General features: G+C 34.4%; 1 protein-coding gene across 1 annotated transcript in view; it reads right to left on the reverse strand.

Annotated features, from left to right (window-relative positions):
* Positions 1 to 21145, reverse strand: part of ANTXR1 (ANTXR cell adhesion molecule 1) — a 288623-nt gene that overhangs the window by 138199 nt on the left and 129279 nt on the right. Inside the window, exons 11-12 of the mRNA XM_074287148.1 lie at positions 9938 to 10007; positions 7697 to 7775 (exon numbers count right to left, since the gene is read on the reverse strand). Of these exons, the coding sequence (XP_074143249.1) occupies positions 7697 to 7775; positions 9938 to 10007 (149 nt within the window). The remainder of the gene's footprint in view (positions 1 to 7696; positions 7776 to 9937; positions 10008 to 21145) is intronic.

Genomic DNA, 21145 nt, shown 5'->3' on the forward strand with positions numbered 1-21145 from the left:
TTTAAATGTTTGGTTAGAATTCACTTGTAATCCATCTGGCCCTGGAGCTTTTTTTCTTCAAAAGTTTAGGGCAATCTATATTTTTGTGAATATTCATCCATCTCATTTAGATTATCAGATTTATTATCATACAGTTGAGCAAAATAGCTTTTAATTATTGCTTTAATTTCTTCTTCCATTGGTAGTAAATCAATCTTTTTCATTTTTGATACTGGAAATTTGATTTTCATTACTGTATTTTTAAAAGATTATTCTAGCAGCCAATTTAGGATAAAGTGAAGTAGAATCAGACTAGAGGCAAAGGAAGCTGTCAAAAAGACTAATAAAAAGAGTTCAAGTGAGAGGTAATGAGGGCAAAGTGTTGCCAGTGGGAATCAATTAATAAGTATTTATTATTTGCTTTCTGTATGCCAAGAACCATACCAAAAATTGAAGATACAAAGATAAAACAATCCCTGCCCTCAAGGAGCTTGTGCCCTAACAGGAGACACCAAATTATGCATTTAAAAGTATAGTCAAGAAACTTACAGATCAGACAAAGTAGTATGGGAAGATATTAGTAGCTGAAGGGATCAGAAGAAGCCTCAAATGGAAAATAGAGCTTAAGTTGAGTCTTTAAGTGAAACCAGGAAATCCAATAAACAGAGGTGAGGAAGAAGAACTTTCTATTTCTGGTGACAGTGCAAGAGTGCAAAAAAGTTTGGATGGAGAATTTCCTTATTTAAGGAACAAAAAGAAGAATAATTGAGCTGGACTCTAGGATTGTAGGAGGAAGTAATGTATAAGAAGACTGAAAAGTTATGTGTAGAGACTTACCTCTATAACAAACATCAGACAAGGTGACAAATTCCATTTCACACAAATATGCTCATCTCTTCTGTTTACTATGATGTAAAAGCATAATTCTCAAAACTATGTTGTATACTACAAAATCTGTACAAAAATTGATTCATATGACAAGAGTGGGAGTAATACATTTGAGCAAAAGTCATGTGGGTTGCCTTCATAGGGACTAGGCTGTAAATACTTATAATAAGATAGGATACAAATCTAGGAATCATTGGAGATAGAAGTTCCGTGGCCAGTATGGCATAGGACATATTAGGGATGAGTTGGTGACTGACTTATGGACATTCATTACTCTGCAACTGGTATCCTCGGTGTAAGTCTGGCTCCTGTACCTCAGGGGTGACAAAGCTAGAAAAGATCAAAGATTTACTACAGTGAGTGAAAGGAAGGGGACTACTATGTGAGAATAGACTAAAAAAGTTTCGGTCTTTTAATTCTGAGAAGATATAGGCCAAGAAGTACCAGGATCCAAGTTAGAGAGGTCGTTGAAGGGATCTCTTGTTAGGACAGACTAGATGGCTTTTGAATTCCCTTCCAAGTCTTTCATTTTGTTATCCTTCATATCATAGATGAGGAAGTGACAGTCAAAGACATTATATGATGATCAAGCTGGAGTGGTAGAGCTGAGATTTTAGCCCAAGTCTTCACAGATGTCACTGGCTTTTGGGTACTCCATAAACACTTAAAGACTGAAGCTAACTAATCTCCAAAACCTAGAGTAAAATTAATATAATATTCACTATTGGTTGAGGAATTGTTAGATTCTAATTGCTAACTGGTCTAAAAGGAAATCATTTAAAAAATAATTATCTAAGGTACTTAGTAGGTCTGCTGTAATCATGAAAGGTCATCTTTGGGTGATATTTTTTGAAATTACACAAATTCATTAAGAGTTAGCATTGATTCTCTAGTGGAACAAGTATAGAATCTGGAGTTAGGAGAGCTTAACTCTCCCAGATGAACAACCTTGGATATTCAGCTTTTAAACTTCTTGGCTTCAAATTCTTTTGCTTTAAAGTGATAATAACAATAATTTCATTGCCTACCCCACAGGGTTGTATGGAAAATGCTTTGTAAACTTAAACGTACTTTATAAGTGTGAGGTATTATTGTTAAAACATATAAATGTAAGCTGAGGTAGAGATTAGTTAAGTCTATAAGGCTTAAGATGAAAATATTATGTGTGGGTAAGAGAGAATCTTGGATTTGGACTGCTTTCTCTTTCCATGTTGCTCAAAAGAGTTTTCCAGTCCTATAAGAATGTTGGCTGGAAAAATCTCTTTCCAATCAAATTTAATGGTATTTTTGCTTCTGGCAATAGCAACATCTGTTCCTGCAAGATGCTGGCAGCTTAGGGCACAGGTGTACAAATGCATACCAAATAAAGGTAAAGCCTTAATTTGACATTTCACAGTCATAAAAATGCTTAGTTTTAAGTTAAGTACTACACAATGGTGTAATTAAAAGAGAAGATGCATCAGAAAGCAGAGGTCTTATTTCTTTTTGCCAATTTTAAGTAAGGATAACTAGTGCAAACTTATATAGTGCATTGAAATCCATATAGCATCAAGAAATCCCCTAGAAGATTAGGAAGATATCCTATAGAACATTTATCTTTGCATTCTTAGTACTTATGACAATGCCTGACAGATAGTAGATGCTTAATAAATGCTTATTGAATTGTTAAATTTATAGAAGGACATGAGAGTTATATAGGATAGACAGGCATGGATGGGTTCTAATTGCATTACTTGATAGAGTACCTATATTGACAGCAACAAAGATCTATCAAAGGGTCCAAGTTGATAGCATTATAAAACTGTCAAAGAGTACATAAATTGGAGAGATTATAAGCTTTAGTCATTTAAACAGTCACAATAATAAAACTAGTGATAAATTAGATGAAAAAATAAAAGGTCTTCATTGGCTAGAGTGCTTTGAGAAAATGTTACTGAGGGGTGGGACTGCAATAGGAGATCTGTCTCTTGTCCTAAAGAAGAAAAGGGTCCCAGAATTCACATTTGCATAGCCACACCTGGGTTGTGGTGCCATGGGTTTCACTCAAGATTTCTTTCCTGAATTTAGACCTGATGAGAAATTCAGTTCTGAGACTGGTGTAGCCAAAAACTGGAAGGAATCTGGGGCTGGGTTTTTGGACTGGAGACATTTTAATTATTTCCTGCAAGTTGGCAGAATTTATTTTCCAGAAGTGTCTTGATATATTTAAACAACTTCATGGACTCAAATGTATCCATTCCATACAGGTTTTTTGGGGTAAATTTAAGCTCAGGGTTTTGAATTTGAACATCCTATATGCTCTAAGTCTTGCAAAATTACCTTTAAATAAAACCCAGATTGCCTTTACATCTTTGTTTACTTTTCAGAGATAATGATGAAAATAAAAACAGCTTTTATATAGGACATTAACATGTACAAAATCTAGTGAGAGACAAGACAAAAAGCATCGCATTTGATCATTACAGCTACTTTGGGAGTAGATAAATATAATTTTGTTCTTATTTATATTTGAGGAAATTGAGGCTCAGAGAAATGAAATTAGTTGCCTATGGTTGCATACCTGATACTCACATCTATGTATGCATATAGATATACCACATAGCTATAAACACACACATTCATATGTATATATACAGGAATGTAATTCTGAAGCCAAAATTCCAACCTCATTCATTAGAGAATAGGATTTAGAATTGAAAGTCATAGCTCCTTTATCATTTTTTTCCCTAGAGTTCTTTACCTAGATCTCAATCTATTAATAGAAAATAAATTTGAAAAGGTATGTAGTGGTTAGATTGTGGAGGGTTTTAAGATTAAGTAGAGGAATTTGTATTCCTCTCAAAAAAGAGCCATTTTAGAGCAGGGAGTTTTCAATGACATGGACTTTAGGAATGCTATTTAGGTAACTGTGTAAAAGAAAAATTAGAGAGGAGAAATAGCCACCAGCTATGATATTGTGTCTTTATGATATTGGGAAATTATAATACCTACCATCATCACAGTACATGAAAACATTTTGCATAATATAAAGTACCGCAGAAAAGTAAAGAATTGGCTTTGGAAATACAGGCATATATTGTTTTATTGCACTTCACTTTATTGTTTCACAGATAACATTTTTTTCTTTTACAAATTGAAGGTTTGTGGCAGCTGTGCATTGAAGAAATCTATTTGTGCCATTTTTGTAGCATTATGTGCTCACATGAGTGAATGGGTAATTCTTTCAATATTTCAAACTTTTTCATTATTATATCTCTCCCCCTCTTTCCCTTTCTACTTCTTCCCTCTTACCCTCCCTCATTCTCTCTCTCTCTCTCTCTCTCTCTCTCTCTCTCTCTCTCTCTCTCTCTCTCTCTCTCTCTCTCTCTCTCTTTCTCTCTCTCTCTTTCTCTCTCTCTCTCTCTCTCTCTCTCTCTCTCTCTCTCTCTCTCTCTCTCTCTCTCTCTCTCTCTCTCTCTCTTTCTCTCTCTTTTTCCCTCTGTGTCTCTGTCTCTGTGTCTTTGCTTCTTTCTCTGTCTCTGTCTCTGTCTCTCTTTTTCTCTCCATCTCTCTCTATGTCTCTGTCTCTCTCTTTCTCCCTCTCTATCTCTCCCCTCTCCTTATCCCTTCTTTTTTCTCAAGAAACAAGAATATTGATGAATATTACATAAACTTAGTTGATAAAGCAGTGGCAGGATTTGAAAAAATTGATTCCAATTTTGAAAGTAGTTCTACCATGGGTAAATCAAACATCATTGCATATTACAGAGAAATCTTTCACAAAAGGAAGAGTCAAAGGAAGCAAAAAACTTCATTGTCTTACTTTAAGAAATTTCCACAGCCACTCCAACCCTCCTTATCAACATCAATGAGCAGCCATCAGCATCAAGGCAAGGCTCTCCACCAGCAAAAAGATTATGAGTCACTGAAGATTCAGATAATGGTTAACTTTTTTTTTTTTTACAAAATAGTATTTTTTAATCAAGATTTAACATTTTTAAAAAGACAATACTATTGCATTCTTAAAAGACTAGAGTGTAATACAAAAAAAAAACCTTTTATGCACTAGAAAATTACAAAAATTTGTATGACTCACTTTATTGTGATATTTGCTTTATTATGGTGATCTGGAACTGAACCTGCATTATCTTCAAGGTGTGCCTGTATAGATTATTCTGCAGGGGACCATAATATACAACATTTTGAAGGTGACTATTTGCAAAGCCAATTTGGAACTCCTATAGAAGATGAGGAAGGACTGAGTCTGTTAAATGGAGATTGGCTGAAGGAATCAGGAATTGGTTGTACTGGAGGAGAGACTTGGGAATCCATGATAACTGTTTTCAAGTATCTGAAGAGTTCACATGTGAGAGAGGGATTAGATTTTTTGTGGGGGTATAGGCCCCAGAAAACAGAACAAGGAAAAATAAAAAGTTGTTAAATGATAAATTTAGGTTTGATAGCTGGAGAAAACCCCAAACTTCCTAATAATTGGAGCTATGCAAAAGTGGAAAGGAGTGTCTTGGGAGGAAGTAGATTTCTTCTTATTAGGTCTTTAAAAGTTGAGTGACTACTTGCTTGGGGTGATTGTGTAGATGGTTTGTATTGAGATAGAAGGGACTAGAAACTCCTCTGAGATCTTTTCCAATTTAAAGATTCTGTGATTCTGTGCTCAGGAATTTGCCTATGACTTAGCATTATGATATGTCTTTACTGAAGTAATGAGTTGTCTGGGGAAAAGGTGGCTTTCAGAGACAATATCTGAAATATAAATGTTAACCACAGATGAATGATATCCATTCTGGATCAGGATTCCCTGGTAGTACTCTATTATAGTCTCTAACACATAGTTGCGTTTTTTTTTCTTTCTTATTCTACATATGAGTAAACAGAGGCTAAGAGAGGTTAAATAATATTGAAGGTATTGAGGCCTGATGATGGATTTTTTAAATAAATTATCACAAGCAACCTATTTTCACTTTTTTTTTTGTTTGAGTCTTCTTGCACAAAATGTGTAATATGGAAAAGTTTTTGCATGATTGCACATGTATAACCTATATTGGATTGCTTACCCTCTCAGGGTTGGGAGAGAGGAGACAGGAAGGGAAGGAGAATTTGGAACTCAAAACATTTAAAAATGTTAAAAATTGTTTAACCTATAATTGTGGAAAATAAAATATTACTTACAAATATTTATTCAAATCAGGAAACATTCATTAGTTTCAAGCAACTATGCCTGACCTTAGAGATAAAATGACAAAATATGACAAGGAATATATAATGTTATATTATTATAAATTATAAAAGGAATATATAATTCTTAGGAAGTTATGATGCTTAAACAAATAAATAAAATACAGGGTAGAAAGGAAATTTCAGAAAAAGAAATTATTTTGCACTGGAGTATCCTAAAGATTTCACGGACAAGGTGGCACCTAACATGGATTTTTAAGAGAGTGATTTCCAAAATCAAGAATGAGGAGGGACGACAGTTGAGAATACATAGAAGAGGGAGGTGGGAAGACAAATTAGGGGAAGAAGATTACTTCTAAAATCATTTGTCCATCTCGGATAATGCTTTTTTTTTTTTTTTTTTTGGATGATCTTTTTTTCCATGAGGTAATTGGGGTTAAGTGACTTGGCCAGGGTCACACAGCTAAGAAGTATTAAGTGTCTAAGGCCAGATTTAAACTCAGGTCCTCCTGACTTTAGGGCTGGTGCTCTATCCACTGCGCCAACTTGCTGCCTCACCATTTCTGATAATCAATGATTCTCTTATACTTGATCATACCTCTGGAAAGGGTCCTATAAGCATCACTCAGTTGGTGCACTACATTGACATCGTTTGGTACTTAGCACAGCGGATAGAATACCAGACCTGGAATCAGAAAATTCATTTTCCTTCATTCATCCTGGCCTCAGATACTTACTAACTGTTGAGCAACTCACCTAACTCTTTGCTTCAGTTTGCTCAACTGTAAAAGTAGCTGGAGAAGAAAATGTCAGACCATTCCAGTATCTTTGACAAGAAAATCCCAAATGTGGATATGAAAAGAAAGACATAGCTGAAAACAACTCAAAAACAGCAAACAACAATTCATGTCAACATTCGATTTCTGAGTTCCTAGCAAGGAGATTCTATTTGGAACATAGTTAATAGCTTGGTTTGGCTGTAAACTATTTGCAATAACTTGCTAATCCCTTTTAAACAGGAACAGTTCTTAAATCAGCTTTCCAAATTTTGTACAACCAGTCAAGAACAAAGTTATAGTAAAATGGAAAAGGGCAATCACTTTAGAACTACCTCTGGAAGCTAAACAATATAAAAAAGTATGGAAGAGTATTATGGCTGTGGATGCCTATCCAGATAACTGAAGAATCAATAGATAGTTATGGGAAGAAAGGCCAAGTATTTTCACAGGAGGTCCAAAGAGAAAGAAACTTTATAGATGACTTTTTCTAAAGTGGAAAAACCAGGCAGACTTTAAGTCCATAAAGGTGACAAAATTTTAAGTTGGAGGTGACCTTATTGATAATTTAATTCAATCCCTTTTATAGATGAGAAAACTGAAACCTAAAGAAATTAAGCGAATCAATGACCTGAGACCATCTTGGTAGTGAGAATAGGTCTGGGATATCAACCACTAATTCCAAATCCAGTGATCTTTACAATATTGCCTTTAATTTTAGTGAAACAGATTTTAAATTTCTAGAAGATATGAACTATACAATAAAATTGTTTTGTATGTGACCTGACTCTTAAGACACATTAAAATATATATTTATGCAATGTTAATTATAGCAAAGATCACATTTTTTAGAGAAGTAAATAAAAAACTCTCAGACTTACACATTGTGTGGTGGTGATGATGACAAAGCTTGAGATGAAGGTAAGGCCATCATTCATACTGACCTGGAGTGCAGCTTTCCTGCAATGAAAATAAAGCATTCACAGATATTTTTCATGATACACTAGAAAGGCCTTTGGACAAAAGTCAGGAAAGAGGCATTCTAATTCCTCTTCTGCAATTAAGCTAGCTATGAAACTGGCAAAATCACTGGATCTCATTTTCCTTTTTTGTAAATTGGGAGACTTAAGATTTTCTCTAAAATTACTTACCCACCTCTAATGTTTTATAATTCTCTTTTTATATTTAATTATACCTCTAAAAGTGACTATATAGTCATCACTCAGTTGGCGTATTAGAATGATGTTAAATATTTGCTTCTTTAGTCACTAGCAGGGAAAAGCTATTTCTATTTTATTTATTTTCATGTCAGGAGGATGTGCTATTTCTTCTTAAAAGGATCTCGATTCCACACACCCTTGGTTTTATGTTCTGTAGCTACAATTTCAACAATATGCCAAGGTCAATTGTATCATCATTACAATAATAATAGGGAGTTAAGATGCTTAAACAAATAAATAAAATACAGGGTAGAAAGGAAATTTCAGAAAAGGAAATTATTTTGCACTGGAGTATCCTAAAGATTTCACGGACAAGGTGGCACGTAACATGGACTTTTAAGAGAGTGATTTCCAAAATCAAGAATGAGGAGGGATGATAGTTGAGAATATGTAGAAGAGGGAGGTGGGAAGACAAATTAGGGGAAGAAGATTACTTCTAAAATCATTTGTCCATCTTTGATAATGCTTTTTTTTTTTTTTGATGATCTTTTTTTACATGAGGTAATTGGGGAATAAACTGTCTAATCTGATCTTTCACCTTATCTTGCCTACTTTAAACCAACAATCATTTCTATTATTTTGGTTAAAGAAATTTGCTTTTTCACTCTATCTACATACACACATTATTAAAGATCAAACACTGACTGATATTCCCAGTAAGAAAGAACACCCAGTAAGTTTATTAGTTGGGAGTCAAATAGAAGGTTGGAATTGGAAGGAAACTTGGAAATCACATAAAACCCAGCTCCTATATTTTACAGATGAAGAAATAATCTTTAGTTAATACTTTTGTTATCAATAATTTACTTTAAATCGATAGTACAATTGATAGAGAGCTGAATCTGGAGTCAGAAACTCTTAACTTCAAAACTGACCTCAGACATTTACTAGGTGTGTGACCCTGAACAAGTCATTTAACCTTTGGTTGCCTCAGTTTTCTCATCTATAAGATGGGGATAATAACTCCAATCTCCCAGAATTGTGAGGATAAAATGAGATAATTCATAAAGCACTTTGCAAATCTTAAAATACTATATATATTTGCCAGCTATTATATTGTCATTGTTATTATTAGCATATTATTATTATAATTATCACTATGACTATGACTAAACCTATCAGCGTCTCTCAATGAAAAATGTTGTCTTTGAATTTCACATCTCATGCATTTTGTAGAAAGGATCTTGGCTCAAGCAATGCTTTCAGTTGATGAGGCTGATAATTAGAGATTCTTACAATGTCAACAAATAAAGTATAAACAAATAAATAGAAGTATAATCTATTATTCTTTTGTGCAAGGAATATAAACTAATATATTAAGTCCTTAGCACACATCCTATTAAAAGTGAGATCATTTTTGTTCTTTGAGAAGGAAAAATGGTAGAATGGCAGAAGCTCTGAATTTAGAACTGGGCTCCCTGGATTTCAGTTTTGTCACCTGTAAGATCACAGGTTGACTTAAATGAGCCATCTTAAAGGCCCCTTCCAGCTCTATGCCTTTATCTTTGTCTAAGTAGATAGCCTTTGTAGTATATTTTCTGAACCCAATCAGACACTCCTATACTGTTCCTTCCAAAGTTCATTGGGCTCATTTTCTCTATGTTGAGATTTTGAGCTACTTCTCATTAGTATACAATGAAACAAAACCACACCTATAATTTGGAACCCAGCAATTGAAAATCAAGAAGTATAAACCTCTCTTGGAACATTCAGCATCATGAGGTGTAGTTCTATTTATAACTTTATGGATTTAAGTCAGTGATTTACTATAAAGCGTGAACCAATGGATAATAAATTAATCTTTGTGACAGATGAGAATATGAAAAGTTTCTCCCACCCTGACCCGGCAATTGTTAATAGGATTATCTAGTTTCAAGAGGATGAACATCTGTTAAAACTTACATGCCAACTTCTTCTAGGATGGGAGCTGGACAGAGCAAATAAGTATCTTCCACAGTAAAAGGCTTCTTGTCTAGAAAAAGAAAAGAAGTTGTTGGGAAAAGGGTGAAAGACTAATGTCATGGTCCTGATTTCTCAAAGTTACAAAGAATGACCCAGTAATTTTCGTGTTGGGGTTATGATATTCAGCTCTTGGCAAAGCCACCAGATTCAGCACTGAGTCTCCTGATAAGAACTATGCTTGTCCACTTAATCAATCGAGAAAATGTCAGAGAAGCCAGAAAACTTGAGTTCTAGTCCTAAATCTGCCGGTAATTATCTGAGTGACCTGCAATAAAAATTTTTCTCTTTCTGATCCTCAGTTTCCTCATTTGTAAAATAAGAAGACTGGGCTAAATAATTACTAAGGTTCTTTAAATTCCTAAAATTCTGTGGCTAAATATACAAAGTTTGCTGAGTGTTATAATGGGCAAAAGATTGTACGAAGTGCTGTGGAGTATATAAAATTCCACATTTATCTTCAAGAAGTTTTCAGTCTTTTATGAAAAACAAGGTAAATAGAAGGAAAATTAACTAACAATAACAAAATAACAAATAACTACATTACATTATTTTGCACCAAATTCTATAAACCTAAAGTATTACAGAAATTCAGAAGAAAGAGAGACCATTGTCATGATGAAGTTCACTAAGAAAACAGGGCTTTGTGTGGGCATTCTAGGTGAGAGCAGTGACATGAGAAAAATGGGAATACAAACTGAGTAGTTTTTTATATTGCTTGTTTTTGTTTTTAGCAGAAAGAATAATTTGTATAGAGCCCGACTTCTTAAACTATGGGTGGCAATTCTATAGGGGGTCTTATTACTGAATGTGGGGGTCACAAAATTCTGATTTTTCAGTAAATGTTTGTTGTGTATATCTATTTTATATATTTATATGCTCAGGGTCATTTAGAAATTTTCATGAGAAAAGGGGTTGCAAGTGGGAAAAGTTTAAGAAGTTTTGGTATAGAGAAACAACATGAGATAGATTAGGAAGTTGGTTTAGGGCCAAATTGTGGAGGACCTTAAATATTGGCCTAATGAGTTTCGATAGCACTATCCAATGAGTAACAGTGAATCATTGAAGGTGTTTGTTTAGGTAATGAAATGATAAAATGATGTTTTAGAAAATTTAAGCTAACCAAGTTCTGAAGGCGAGAAACAGGAATAAATCAATACAATTAAGCAAATAATTATGAATTTCCTTTGTACAAAATCCTATGCTTAGTGCTAGGAATACTAATATGTAGGAAAGAACTCAAAGCACTTATATTCCAAAGGAAGATTGTGATGAGAGAAAAAAATTAAACACAAATTAATACTAAATAATTGATTACAAAGTCATTGATTTATAATTTTATTAATCACTAAATCATTTTATTAATTATTGATTTATAACTTTATAAATTTATCATTGGGATTCTCAGTGTAAGGCACACTATGTAGATAATTATTCTTTCTCATCTACTTTCCAGTGTTGCCCTAAAGAGCAAAATTTGGTGTCCTGTATTATTTGCTATTTTATGATCATATTAGAAAACCATGTAGTGAGTCATTTTGCTACCTAAAAGACCCTTCACTGAGTCTCAAAATTTCAGCTATACAGTTGAAAGTGATGGAAACCTTGTTTTTACAGTTTTTTCTCTTCTTCTAGAATTCTAATTTTTAGAAATAGTTTTCAGAACTACAAACTAAAACAAAAATGTAAGTCAAATGAGTCTCTGGACAGTTTTCACTGCCCAATAGTTCCACCTGCAAACCAACTCTCTTGTATTAGTTTCTGACTTTTTTTTTTGTCACAGGCATAGAATTAATAAAAGTCCCTGCTTACCAAGAAACAGAAGACAAGTGCTTCCTTCCTTGAACTAACTTTGAGGGAAATATATGTCAATGATTGGATTAACCACTGGATGCTATTTTGAGGCACTGGGTTCTTTGGTTTCTCTAATTTTTACAGGCTAATTCATGTTATATGCACGTAATAATAACTCTTCAAAAATGTCCCCTGAGTGGGTAGGGAGACAGCTGATGAAAATCATCAGCACAAAACCATGGAATCACATTGCCATATGGGAATTGTCTACTGTTGGAGTGTAAATAAACTTCACCAGTAAAGGTCCTAAGCTGCCATCAACTTGGTCTTCAATTGAATAGTCTGACTGGCTAAGTTCCAAATTCAACTGTCCATCAAATCTACAAATTCATCATGGAAATAAATTTTCAAGTGAAATAAGGTAATATACATGGATCAATTAGCATAGAAGTAAATGCATTTATATATAGAGTAAATCATTCAAAGGATACTATATTGTCCCCAGAAATCTTAACATATTAGTAGGATAAGATACATAGCCAATAAGATACATAGCCAAGTCATAATTTCTTCCAAAATTTTAAACAGGTCATGGATAGATTTTTAGAGCTGCTCCAGGGTAGGGAGGAGAGATGTTGAAATAAATGGGTAAAGATGAAAAGTAGCACAACATCACAGAATAGTATAATGGGGAAAAAAGCAGGGAATTTGGGGTCAAGAACTATGGTTTTGATTCCTAGTTAAGCTTCTAATTGCCTTGTGACCCTAATACAAGTCATTTGAATTCTCTGGTCCTTAGTTTCTTCCAGCTTTAAATCCTCTGATCCTACAATATATTATAATGCATTCCCCTTTTCACATTATTCTCATGTCTATTTTCTAACTGGATTTGTGTGATAACCCTTAACAGTTATCTTACTGCAAGTAAAAAATAAATTAATATTCATTTAAAGAAATAAAAAAGTAGAGACAGAAAGATTCAATTAGTTACAGAATTTTAGCTGGAAGGAACTCCAGAGAAGAGGATTCCCTTTTGCAACAAACTCCACTTTTTTTGAAAGTAATGGAGCACTGAGGTAGACACTTTGGGATAACCTGAATTTTTAGGAATTTTTTCCTCCCATTAAACCACAATCTGTCTCTCTCTAACTTTTCATCAGTTTTCCTAATTTTGTCCCCAAAGCAAAAACAATAAATGCGTTGTGCTCTATTACATCTCTTGCTAAATGAACTAACACAAGTCAGTGACAGAGCTCAGGGTAGAATCAAGTCTTCTGATTTCTTAGTGCAAGATTCTTTTCTAAGAAAATCTTTCTTTTCACGATAAAGGAAATGTTTGTATCTGGAATGAAGAAAATACTGGGCTCACCCATGTTCAACATATGATCTTTTTTTACTCATGGCATCCCTTATTAGCATAGATGATTTGACCAGGAATACAGAACATGAAATAACCAAGTCATAAGGGACCTTTAAACACTGAGTATCACATTGAAGAGGGACAAAGAAAAACAGGTTATAAGTCCATAAAATTTCTTCCATTTAAAGAAACTATCTAATTCAATGTCTTCATTTATAGTGTGAAAACTAGCACCCAAAGAAATAAAAATAATTCTTCAAGATCACATGGATAGAAAGTGACTGAGCTAAGATTTAAACGTTGGTCCCCTGTGCTTATTTCATTACATTAGCTTAAAAAAGCCAAAGTCTCCCACTGCATCTGGGGCCATCTCCAGTCATCTTGTTCTCTCTCATCACTGGACCCAGATGGCTCTGGAGGAGAAAGTGAGGCTGATGACTTTGGCCAGCCTTCCCTCACTTCAATCCAATTCACTTGTGTGTCATGGTATCACTTCTCTGATGTCATGGTTTTCTTTGAGAATGAAGGACAACAACAAAAATACTTCATTGTCCTCATGGATTAGTCATACTTGGGAGCATAATAGTTTAGGGATTCAGCCCGCAGCAGGGACTCTGGGCTAATTTCACAGTGGTTGGACAATCATCCCAAGCAATGTGATGGTAGCAAAGAGATGTAGGAGAATCATCAAGTTTGTGTCCCAAAGTCCCTTCTCATGGGTCATTTCACAGAGTTCCAGTAACACCCTCCCTTCTCCACAGTAAGCATAACAAAGAGGAATATTGGATTTGTTAGAGCACCTCGGTTCAAATTCCAGCTTATGGATAAGTAGTACTATATGGTGTTGAATAAGATTGGATTAAATAAATCCTCAACACTTTGAGCCTTGATTTCTTCATTTGTAAAATTTTGAAAATGACCTATGTAAGTCTAGTCTGATCACTAGATAAATTATCTAATATTGGTTAAGTATATGTCTCTCTCTTTCCCTCCCTCTTTATCTCTTTCTGTTGTTGACATGGATCAGCAACTAAAATTCAAATGTTTAAGTGAAAGAGAAATAGAAAACTATTCTTAGGATTAAAAATAAAAGATTATCTTAAGTCTCCTTGCCAATAGAAGTCTCTCTTCATTTGGATAATTTATTAGGATCCTAACCCCACAGATCACCTATGAGCTCAGAGCTGACCTCTCCACTTTGGAAAGAAAAGTTGTTTGCTTTAGAGCGTGCATTCATTTCACCACAAAAAATGAATGATTCGTGTGTGTGTGTGTGTGTGTGTGTGTGTGTGTGTGTGTGTGTGTGTATGTGTATGCTCTAAACAAAAGAGCAACATTTGGTTTCCAAAAACTTCAGTCACGTGACTCCTTCTTGGAACAGTACATTAGGAAAAAAGAATTAATACCAAAAGCCATCAGCTGCTATTCAGTTGGTCTGTTAGGCATTTAAGAGATGCCATTTTCCCTTCTCCTCAACCTTTCCTAATCAGCTCTTGGATTTTATGAACATAAAGCAGCTCATAAAGACATAAAGCTCATAAAGAGAGCACAGCTGTTAAAGAACTAGGCCTGGAGTCAGGATGAGTCAAAATCAAATCTGGCTTCAGACACTTAGTAGCTGTGTGGTCTTGGGCAAGCCATTTAATCTCTATTTGCTTCAGTTTATACATCTGTAAAATGGGATAATAATAGCATCTACCTCCTAGGATTGTTATGAGGATCAAATGAGAGCACTGGTAAAGCACTTAGCATAGTGCCTGGAACCTAGTAAGCACTCTTTAAATATAAGTTATCACCATCATTACTATCTCTATTATTATTATTATTATTATTTCAGTTTGTAGGTGTTTTGACTCTTAATATTTAGTTTCAGATATTTCCCAGATCATCAGCCATCTCCAATGTGAAGCAATGCCCATAATATCAGACTTTCTGATATATTGTTTAATTTATCTGAACTTTTCCTTTCCTTTTCCTTCTTTATTTCAAGGGATAAATATAGTGGGAAGCAGTGATATAAAAGCAAGATATCTATCAAAATTTCTCTAAAAATTAAAAATAGGAGACTTATAACAATGAAATTTCTGGTGAGGGTTAGAGGCAAGAGTAGGATGGTTCAGAGCAGACTGACATGTTTAGAGATAAAGGAACCTGAGCGTTTATATAGTCCCAACCTTTCATTTTACAAAGGAGGAACAGCAAGGCACAGAGAAATTTGTTAATTTGCCTATGGATATTTAGCTATCTAGTAGAACTATTGATGCTAGTGCTTAGCATAGTGTCTGGTACATCATTGGCTACTTAATACATATTTATTGACTGATTACCATAGAATCCAAGTCTCTCAGCCCCTACAGTTGGGACTTTTTGACAAAACTACCGGAGATGTTTACAATAAAATCCCTGGTGGGACTGGGAACTGATTAAATGGTTTGTCCAAGACTACACAGCAACTGAGTAGTCTGAGGCCAGATTTGAATTCCATTCATCCTGACTCCAGGCCTGGATCTTTAGCAGTTGTGCTCTTTAGCTGCTTTATCTCCATAAAATCCAAGAGTTGATTGTCTTCTGTGAGAGGAAAAGAGTTTATGATGAGGCAGAAGTGATAGAAATGGATTCAAGATCTATCAGGTAAAACTTCATAGATTCAGAAGATTTAAAATTTCAGGATAATTCCAATAGACTTGTGAGGGAGAGAGCCAGCTGTATCCAGAGAGAGGATAATGGGGACTGATTATTATTTATTATATAAATGTTATATGAAATATTTCAGTCAAAAAGAAAAGGGTGAGAATTTTCCCCATTTATTTGATGAATTTTCTAAAAATCTTGAAAACAAACAAAACTGATACCATATTTGTGCTTCTCCCAAAGTTTACATATCTACTGTGATATTTGCATTGGATAGTAGGGGTACAGAATGGTCTACTCTAGGGAGAGAATAAATTCTCATTCTATTTTTCTCTCAAGAGTCTGAGTCCCATTCATTATGGGATTCTATAAGTATTTTTGTATGATATCCAAATTAGGAGCTAATTTGGAGATTAGGCAGCATAATATGATGAAAAGAGTATTAGAACTAGAATCATGAGACACTTTCTTTGAATGCCAGCTCTAGGTCTTCTTAGTCAAGTCCCTTAATTCCTTGGATGCTGTTTTCTCATCTTTAAAATGGGGGTAAGCACATCTGAAGTACTTAATTTGTAGGGCAATTAAAAGATCAGAGGATATGATATATCATTTATATTTTTATGTTATATGTAATATGATTTATTATGTTATAAATGGAAGCCCCCTCTCCTAAGAAGGAGGGCTTTACATGGTGGGCCAAAGGTAGGTCTTATATTCCACAAGTGGAATAAATTATGACATAATCATTTTTAGGTTTTGAATTACTCTTCCTGTGGGACTTTGGGAATGGTATTGTCTCAGATCTTGAGGGTCGTGCCCACCCTTTGGGGCACAGAGCCAGAGTTCTGTGATGGGAACGGGGGTGCAGTACCTGTCAGTGACAAGGAACAAGAACCATGCATATGTGATGGACAGTCCTGGGAAATAGAGGGACCTACATCTTTCAATAAACACCTGGAGTTGGTCCAAGCAATATTCTTTTTCCAGAGGATAAAATTATCCTGAGTGCAAATGATTATTGTTATGCCACGCTCAGGACACAGTCTTGCTGGGTTTTAACTCTAATCTCCAAAATATTTTGACAGGGCACAGAAAGACAAATCCGGTTGCTAGTCTCTCTACCCAGGGCATTTTCACTGACTGTTCTCCATTCCTGGAATGCTCTCTTCTTATGCACTCCTCTGGATTTCTTGGTCTCCTTCAAGTCTCATACAAAATCCTGTCTTCTACAGGAAGTCTTTGCTCATCCCTCTTAATGCTAGTGCCTTCCTTCTACTGGTTATTTATTCTGTATATAACTTGTATATAATTTATTTGTACACATTTGTTTGCATTTTGTTTCCTGCTTTAGATTATAAGCTCCTCAAGGATAGACAGTTTTTTTTTTTTTTTTTTTTTTTTGTATCTCTAGCACTTGGCACAGTGCCTGGTACATTGTAAGCACGTAACACAAGTTTATTGATTGACTAGTTATCAATGGTCTAAATGGATGGATGGTTATTGGGGGGAAAGAGGGTCTTACTGTTGCAGAAATGAAGCACATTTAATTTGAAATTTTCTATAATTGATTTATGGATGCATCCACCATGTACTGTCAAACTGGTAAGACCAAGGGCATGAATTTAACATTCCACATGGATGATTTGATGACTGGCGACCATTAATCCAACATTAACCATTAAATCTCTTTGTCTTTCAACTTCCTCATTTTTCAAAAGGGAACATTTTATTTACCTCACAGAGCTACTATGAGGATAAAAAGGGGGAAAATGTGCTTAAAACACTTTGCAAGCTTCAAGGTACCACCTAAGTATTCAATTATTTTTAACAGAAATTAGTGCTGAATTTTGTCAAAGACTTTTTTTATATCTTTTCATATAATCATTTGATTTTATCATTTTTATTATTGATTTGATTATACTAATAAAATTCCTAGATTTGAACTATCCTTGTATTTCTGACATAAATCCAATTTGGTTGTATTGATACATTTTTGATACATTGCTTTGCTAACATATTTGTTTAAAATTCATTTAAGTGATAGCAATATATAGTTCTCTTTGTTTCGATTCTTTCTGGTTTGTGTATTATCATATTTATATATGGAGTTTAGTAGAATTTCTTCTTTATGTTAAAAAACAGTTTAGCTTTAAAAAGAGATTATTTTTTCTATGAACATTTGATAAAATTCTCTTGAAAATCTGTTGGATCTAGGAACAATTTTTTTTTCTTTCTGAGTTCATTTATAACTTACCCATTTCTTCCATCTAAGATTAAACTGTTTAGATTATCTATGCTCTATTTTGCTAGATTGGGGTTTTTTTATTTTTTATTTTTTAGAGACTTTTTTTGAATTCATTTCATTTAAACTTTTAGTTTTATTGGCATACAAATGAGTATATGATGCTCTTTATACAAATTTAGGGAGCATAGGAGTGTTGGCTCAGGAGGAGCAATACTGAACTTGAGGTGACAGAGGCAACAGTTGCATCCCCAACATTTGATCACTATTCCTGTTAGTACGTATATATTTCAGAGAGTGAGTTCTGGGTCTATCTGAGAAATACTTAATTAGAATTTTTTTTAATTAAGCCATTTCATTAAATACCTTTGTTTTCAGATAATTGTTAGCATAGTGATTAGTGGAGCTTGGCACAAATATAAAAGAGTAAGGAATAGATAAGGCTGCTTAGTGGATGTTTGGGTTGCTGTTTACAACATAAGGGTGGATTTTAGCTAAGGCTCTTAAGAAGGAATAGATGGGCTGGCTATATGGGGATGCTCCGATGGGATGAACAGGAATCAAGTAGCTTAGAGTCATCATGACTTAAACAGATAATACTTTAGCTTTTTTGTTATATAACTTAGAACTTAACCTAGCTGAAAATAAAACACTTAGGATAAAAATAATAATGATAACATTCAAACTTGAGAAATTATGGAATCCAATTCTTTTAATTTATGATAAGTAAACAGGGGAAGAAAATTCATGCCTTTTTTCTGCCAGTCTAACATTTGGTTAAGTTAACAAAAAAGAGAAGGGACCAACCTTTAAGTCAAGAAGACTTAAACCTAAGTGCTACTTTTAACTAAAACTAGCTATAATTATGGTAAGATACTAAACTTCTTAGTACTTTAAACACTTTAAAACTATATTATAGGGAAGCTGACAATCTCTATTGGAAGAAAGAGTTTTCACACTGGAAATTCCCTATGTTGATGAAATATAGGGAATCCCCATTGTGGGTTTGATCTTTTTTATAATTTGCTAGTCTGGACTCAGCACAGCACACAGTCCTTTTGTGGATCCATTCCAGCTTGAGAGAACTTGGCAGAGCTTATTCTTTATCATTCTAGCTTTGGAGACACAAAGATCACCTAAACCCCACAATAAAGCATCAGAAAGTAGTATTAAAGAGACTGATCAATAAGTTCCAAAAATACTTCTAATACTTCTAATGCTTTGTCTGCTTGTCATGCAATAAGAATTTACATTTGCAAAACAGTTCCAGCTCCCAGATACTTTTGCCAGTTTTCTTATTTGATCCTGATGACACCATAGAGTCAATAGGGAAATATTATTACATTTATTGTATAGATGAGTAAGACAAGGTTAGATGGACTTGCCAGAGATTCCATATTACTGACAAAGCTAAGTTTAGAATCACAGGATCATAGAATTTGGAGACAGAGAGATCTTAGAGATCATTTAGTATAATCCTCTTGTTTATAGATAAGGATTTATCAGTCAGAAAAAGATGAAGTGACTTCTTCAAGGTCATATAGTTAGTAGTAGAGCTTCATCCCCTATCATCTCATTTCAAATCCAGTTTTCTTTCCCATGACACTATACTGTTTTCTGGACAACCACTATTCCCTCAGATACTCAACTCTACTTTAAGTTAATGGGTACTTTCTAAAAAATAAAAGAAAACTGAGAAAGGGCAATGGCACCCAAAGTTCTAGCAAAATATCATTTTACTTTGGATGAAATCCACTGAAAAATTATTTCCAACTGTTGACATTTCACAAATCATCTAAGCCAAGAATTAGTCTTTTCTCAATTTGTTGCCTTGAGGTCAGAGTAGTTGCTGAATTTAACATGAAAACTGCCAGCTGTGTTTTGCTAGACTAGATATTTCTTTTAAGCCTTTCTTTTTTCTTAAGTGGAGAAATCCACTATCCAAGGACCAGGAAACCAGTCTATTCCATCCTCATAACAATTTCCACTTAGGCAGAATGGCTTCCAGTTGAACACTTGCTAGCAGGAATTTCACATCTACAATAAATGGCGAAGAGTTTGGAATGGACAAGATTGCTTCCTCAATATCTCTTTATCTATAGATATTCGCAGATCATAACTGCTGCTTTTTGCTCCTTGAGAAAAGAAAAGCAGACATTCATAAGTACAGAGTTTTAGTAAGGAGTATTCTTCCCTTTCAAATCCCTAGGTTTAACCAAACTCACATATTGAGTTTTAGCATTTTAATGGATATGAACTCGCTAGAGTTCTTTAGTTCCTAGGTTAAGCCTAGCTCTGGCTGAGAAAATACTTTGGAAATCTTCACATAACTTAGCAAACAGTGATCTGTGTTTGTTCTGGCTATACTTTTCCCTTACTCTAGACTTAGGATCATGATCCAAGAGAAGATCTGTTTTCAACTGGAAATCCATTTGTGGAGAAGTTGGAATTCTAAAAAAGAGACACGGGCACATTTTTGAACCGAAGAAATGGCCTATTAAATGGTTTGTAAATAAGAAAAATGAATGTTTTGCTAATGCTGTAATGAAAAGTACTCTATAATTTCTTTCTTTTGTAAAGAGACAGATGAGAGGGTTGAGCTAGATCATCTCTAAGGTCTTTTCCAGACTCCAGATAGATGATCCCATGATTCTGAGGTATGACCAGAAAGTAACAAGATTGAGTTTGAAGAAAACATACTTTTATGCCCCATACATTCACAATTTTAACATTGTGGGGGCTCCCTTCACAGATGCTTACTGTGTAATTCCTCCATCCCATAGTAGGTGATTTCTTTAATTTCTGTAGAAAAAACATCACCCACTCTCCCATGTCTGAAACCTTTGTGACATTGTTGAGTCTTCCTTTTTTCTTACCTCTTATAGCCAAACAATTAAGTTGAATTAATTCTACTTCTACAACAATCAACTTTGGATGGACCCTGTGGTCCACTTTATGTCTTCTTTATGGAGGAATACACAAGGACAAGTGTCATGAGAGATAGAAAGATATCAGTGAGCACTGATCTGAATCATTGATATGGAATTCTTAAATTAATAAGAACAGATCCATTTGAGTATTTGCATATAGCTCCACTGTAAGCCAGTGGGAAGTTTTGATAATG

Source organism: Sminthopsis crassicaudata, chromosome 2 (genome assembly GCF_048593235.1).
Source record: "Sminthopsis crassicaudata isolate SCR6 chromosome 2, ASM4859323v1, whole genome shotgun sequence".
Lineage (NCBI taxonomy): Eukaryota > Metazoa > Chordata > Mammalia > Dasyuromorphia > Dasyuridae > Sminthopsis > Sminthopsis crassicaudata.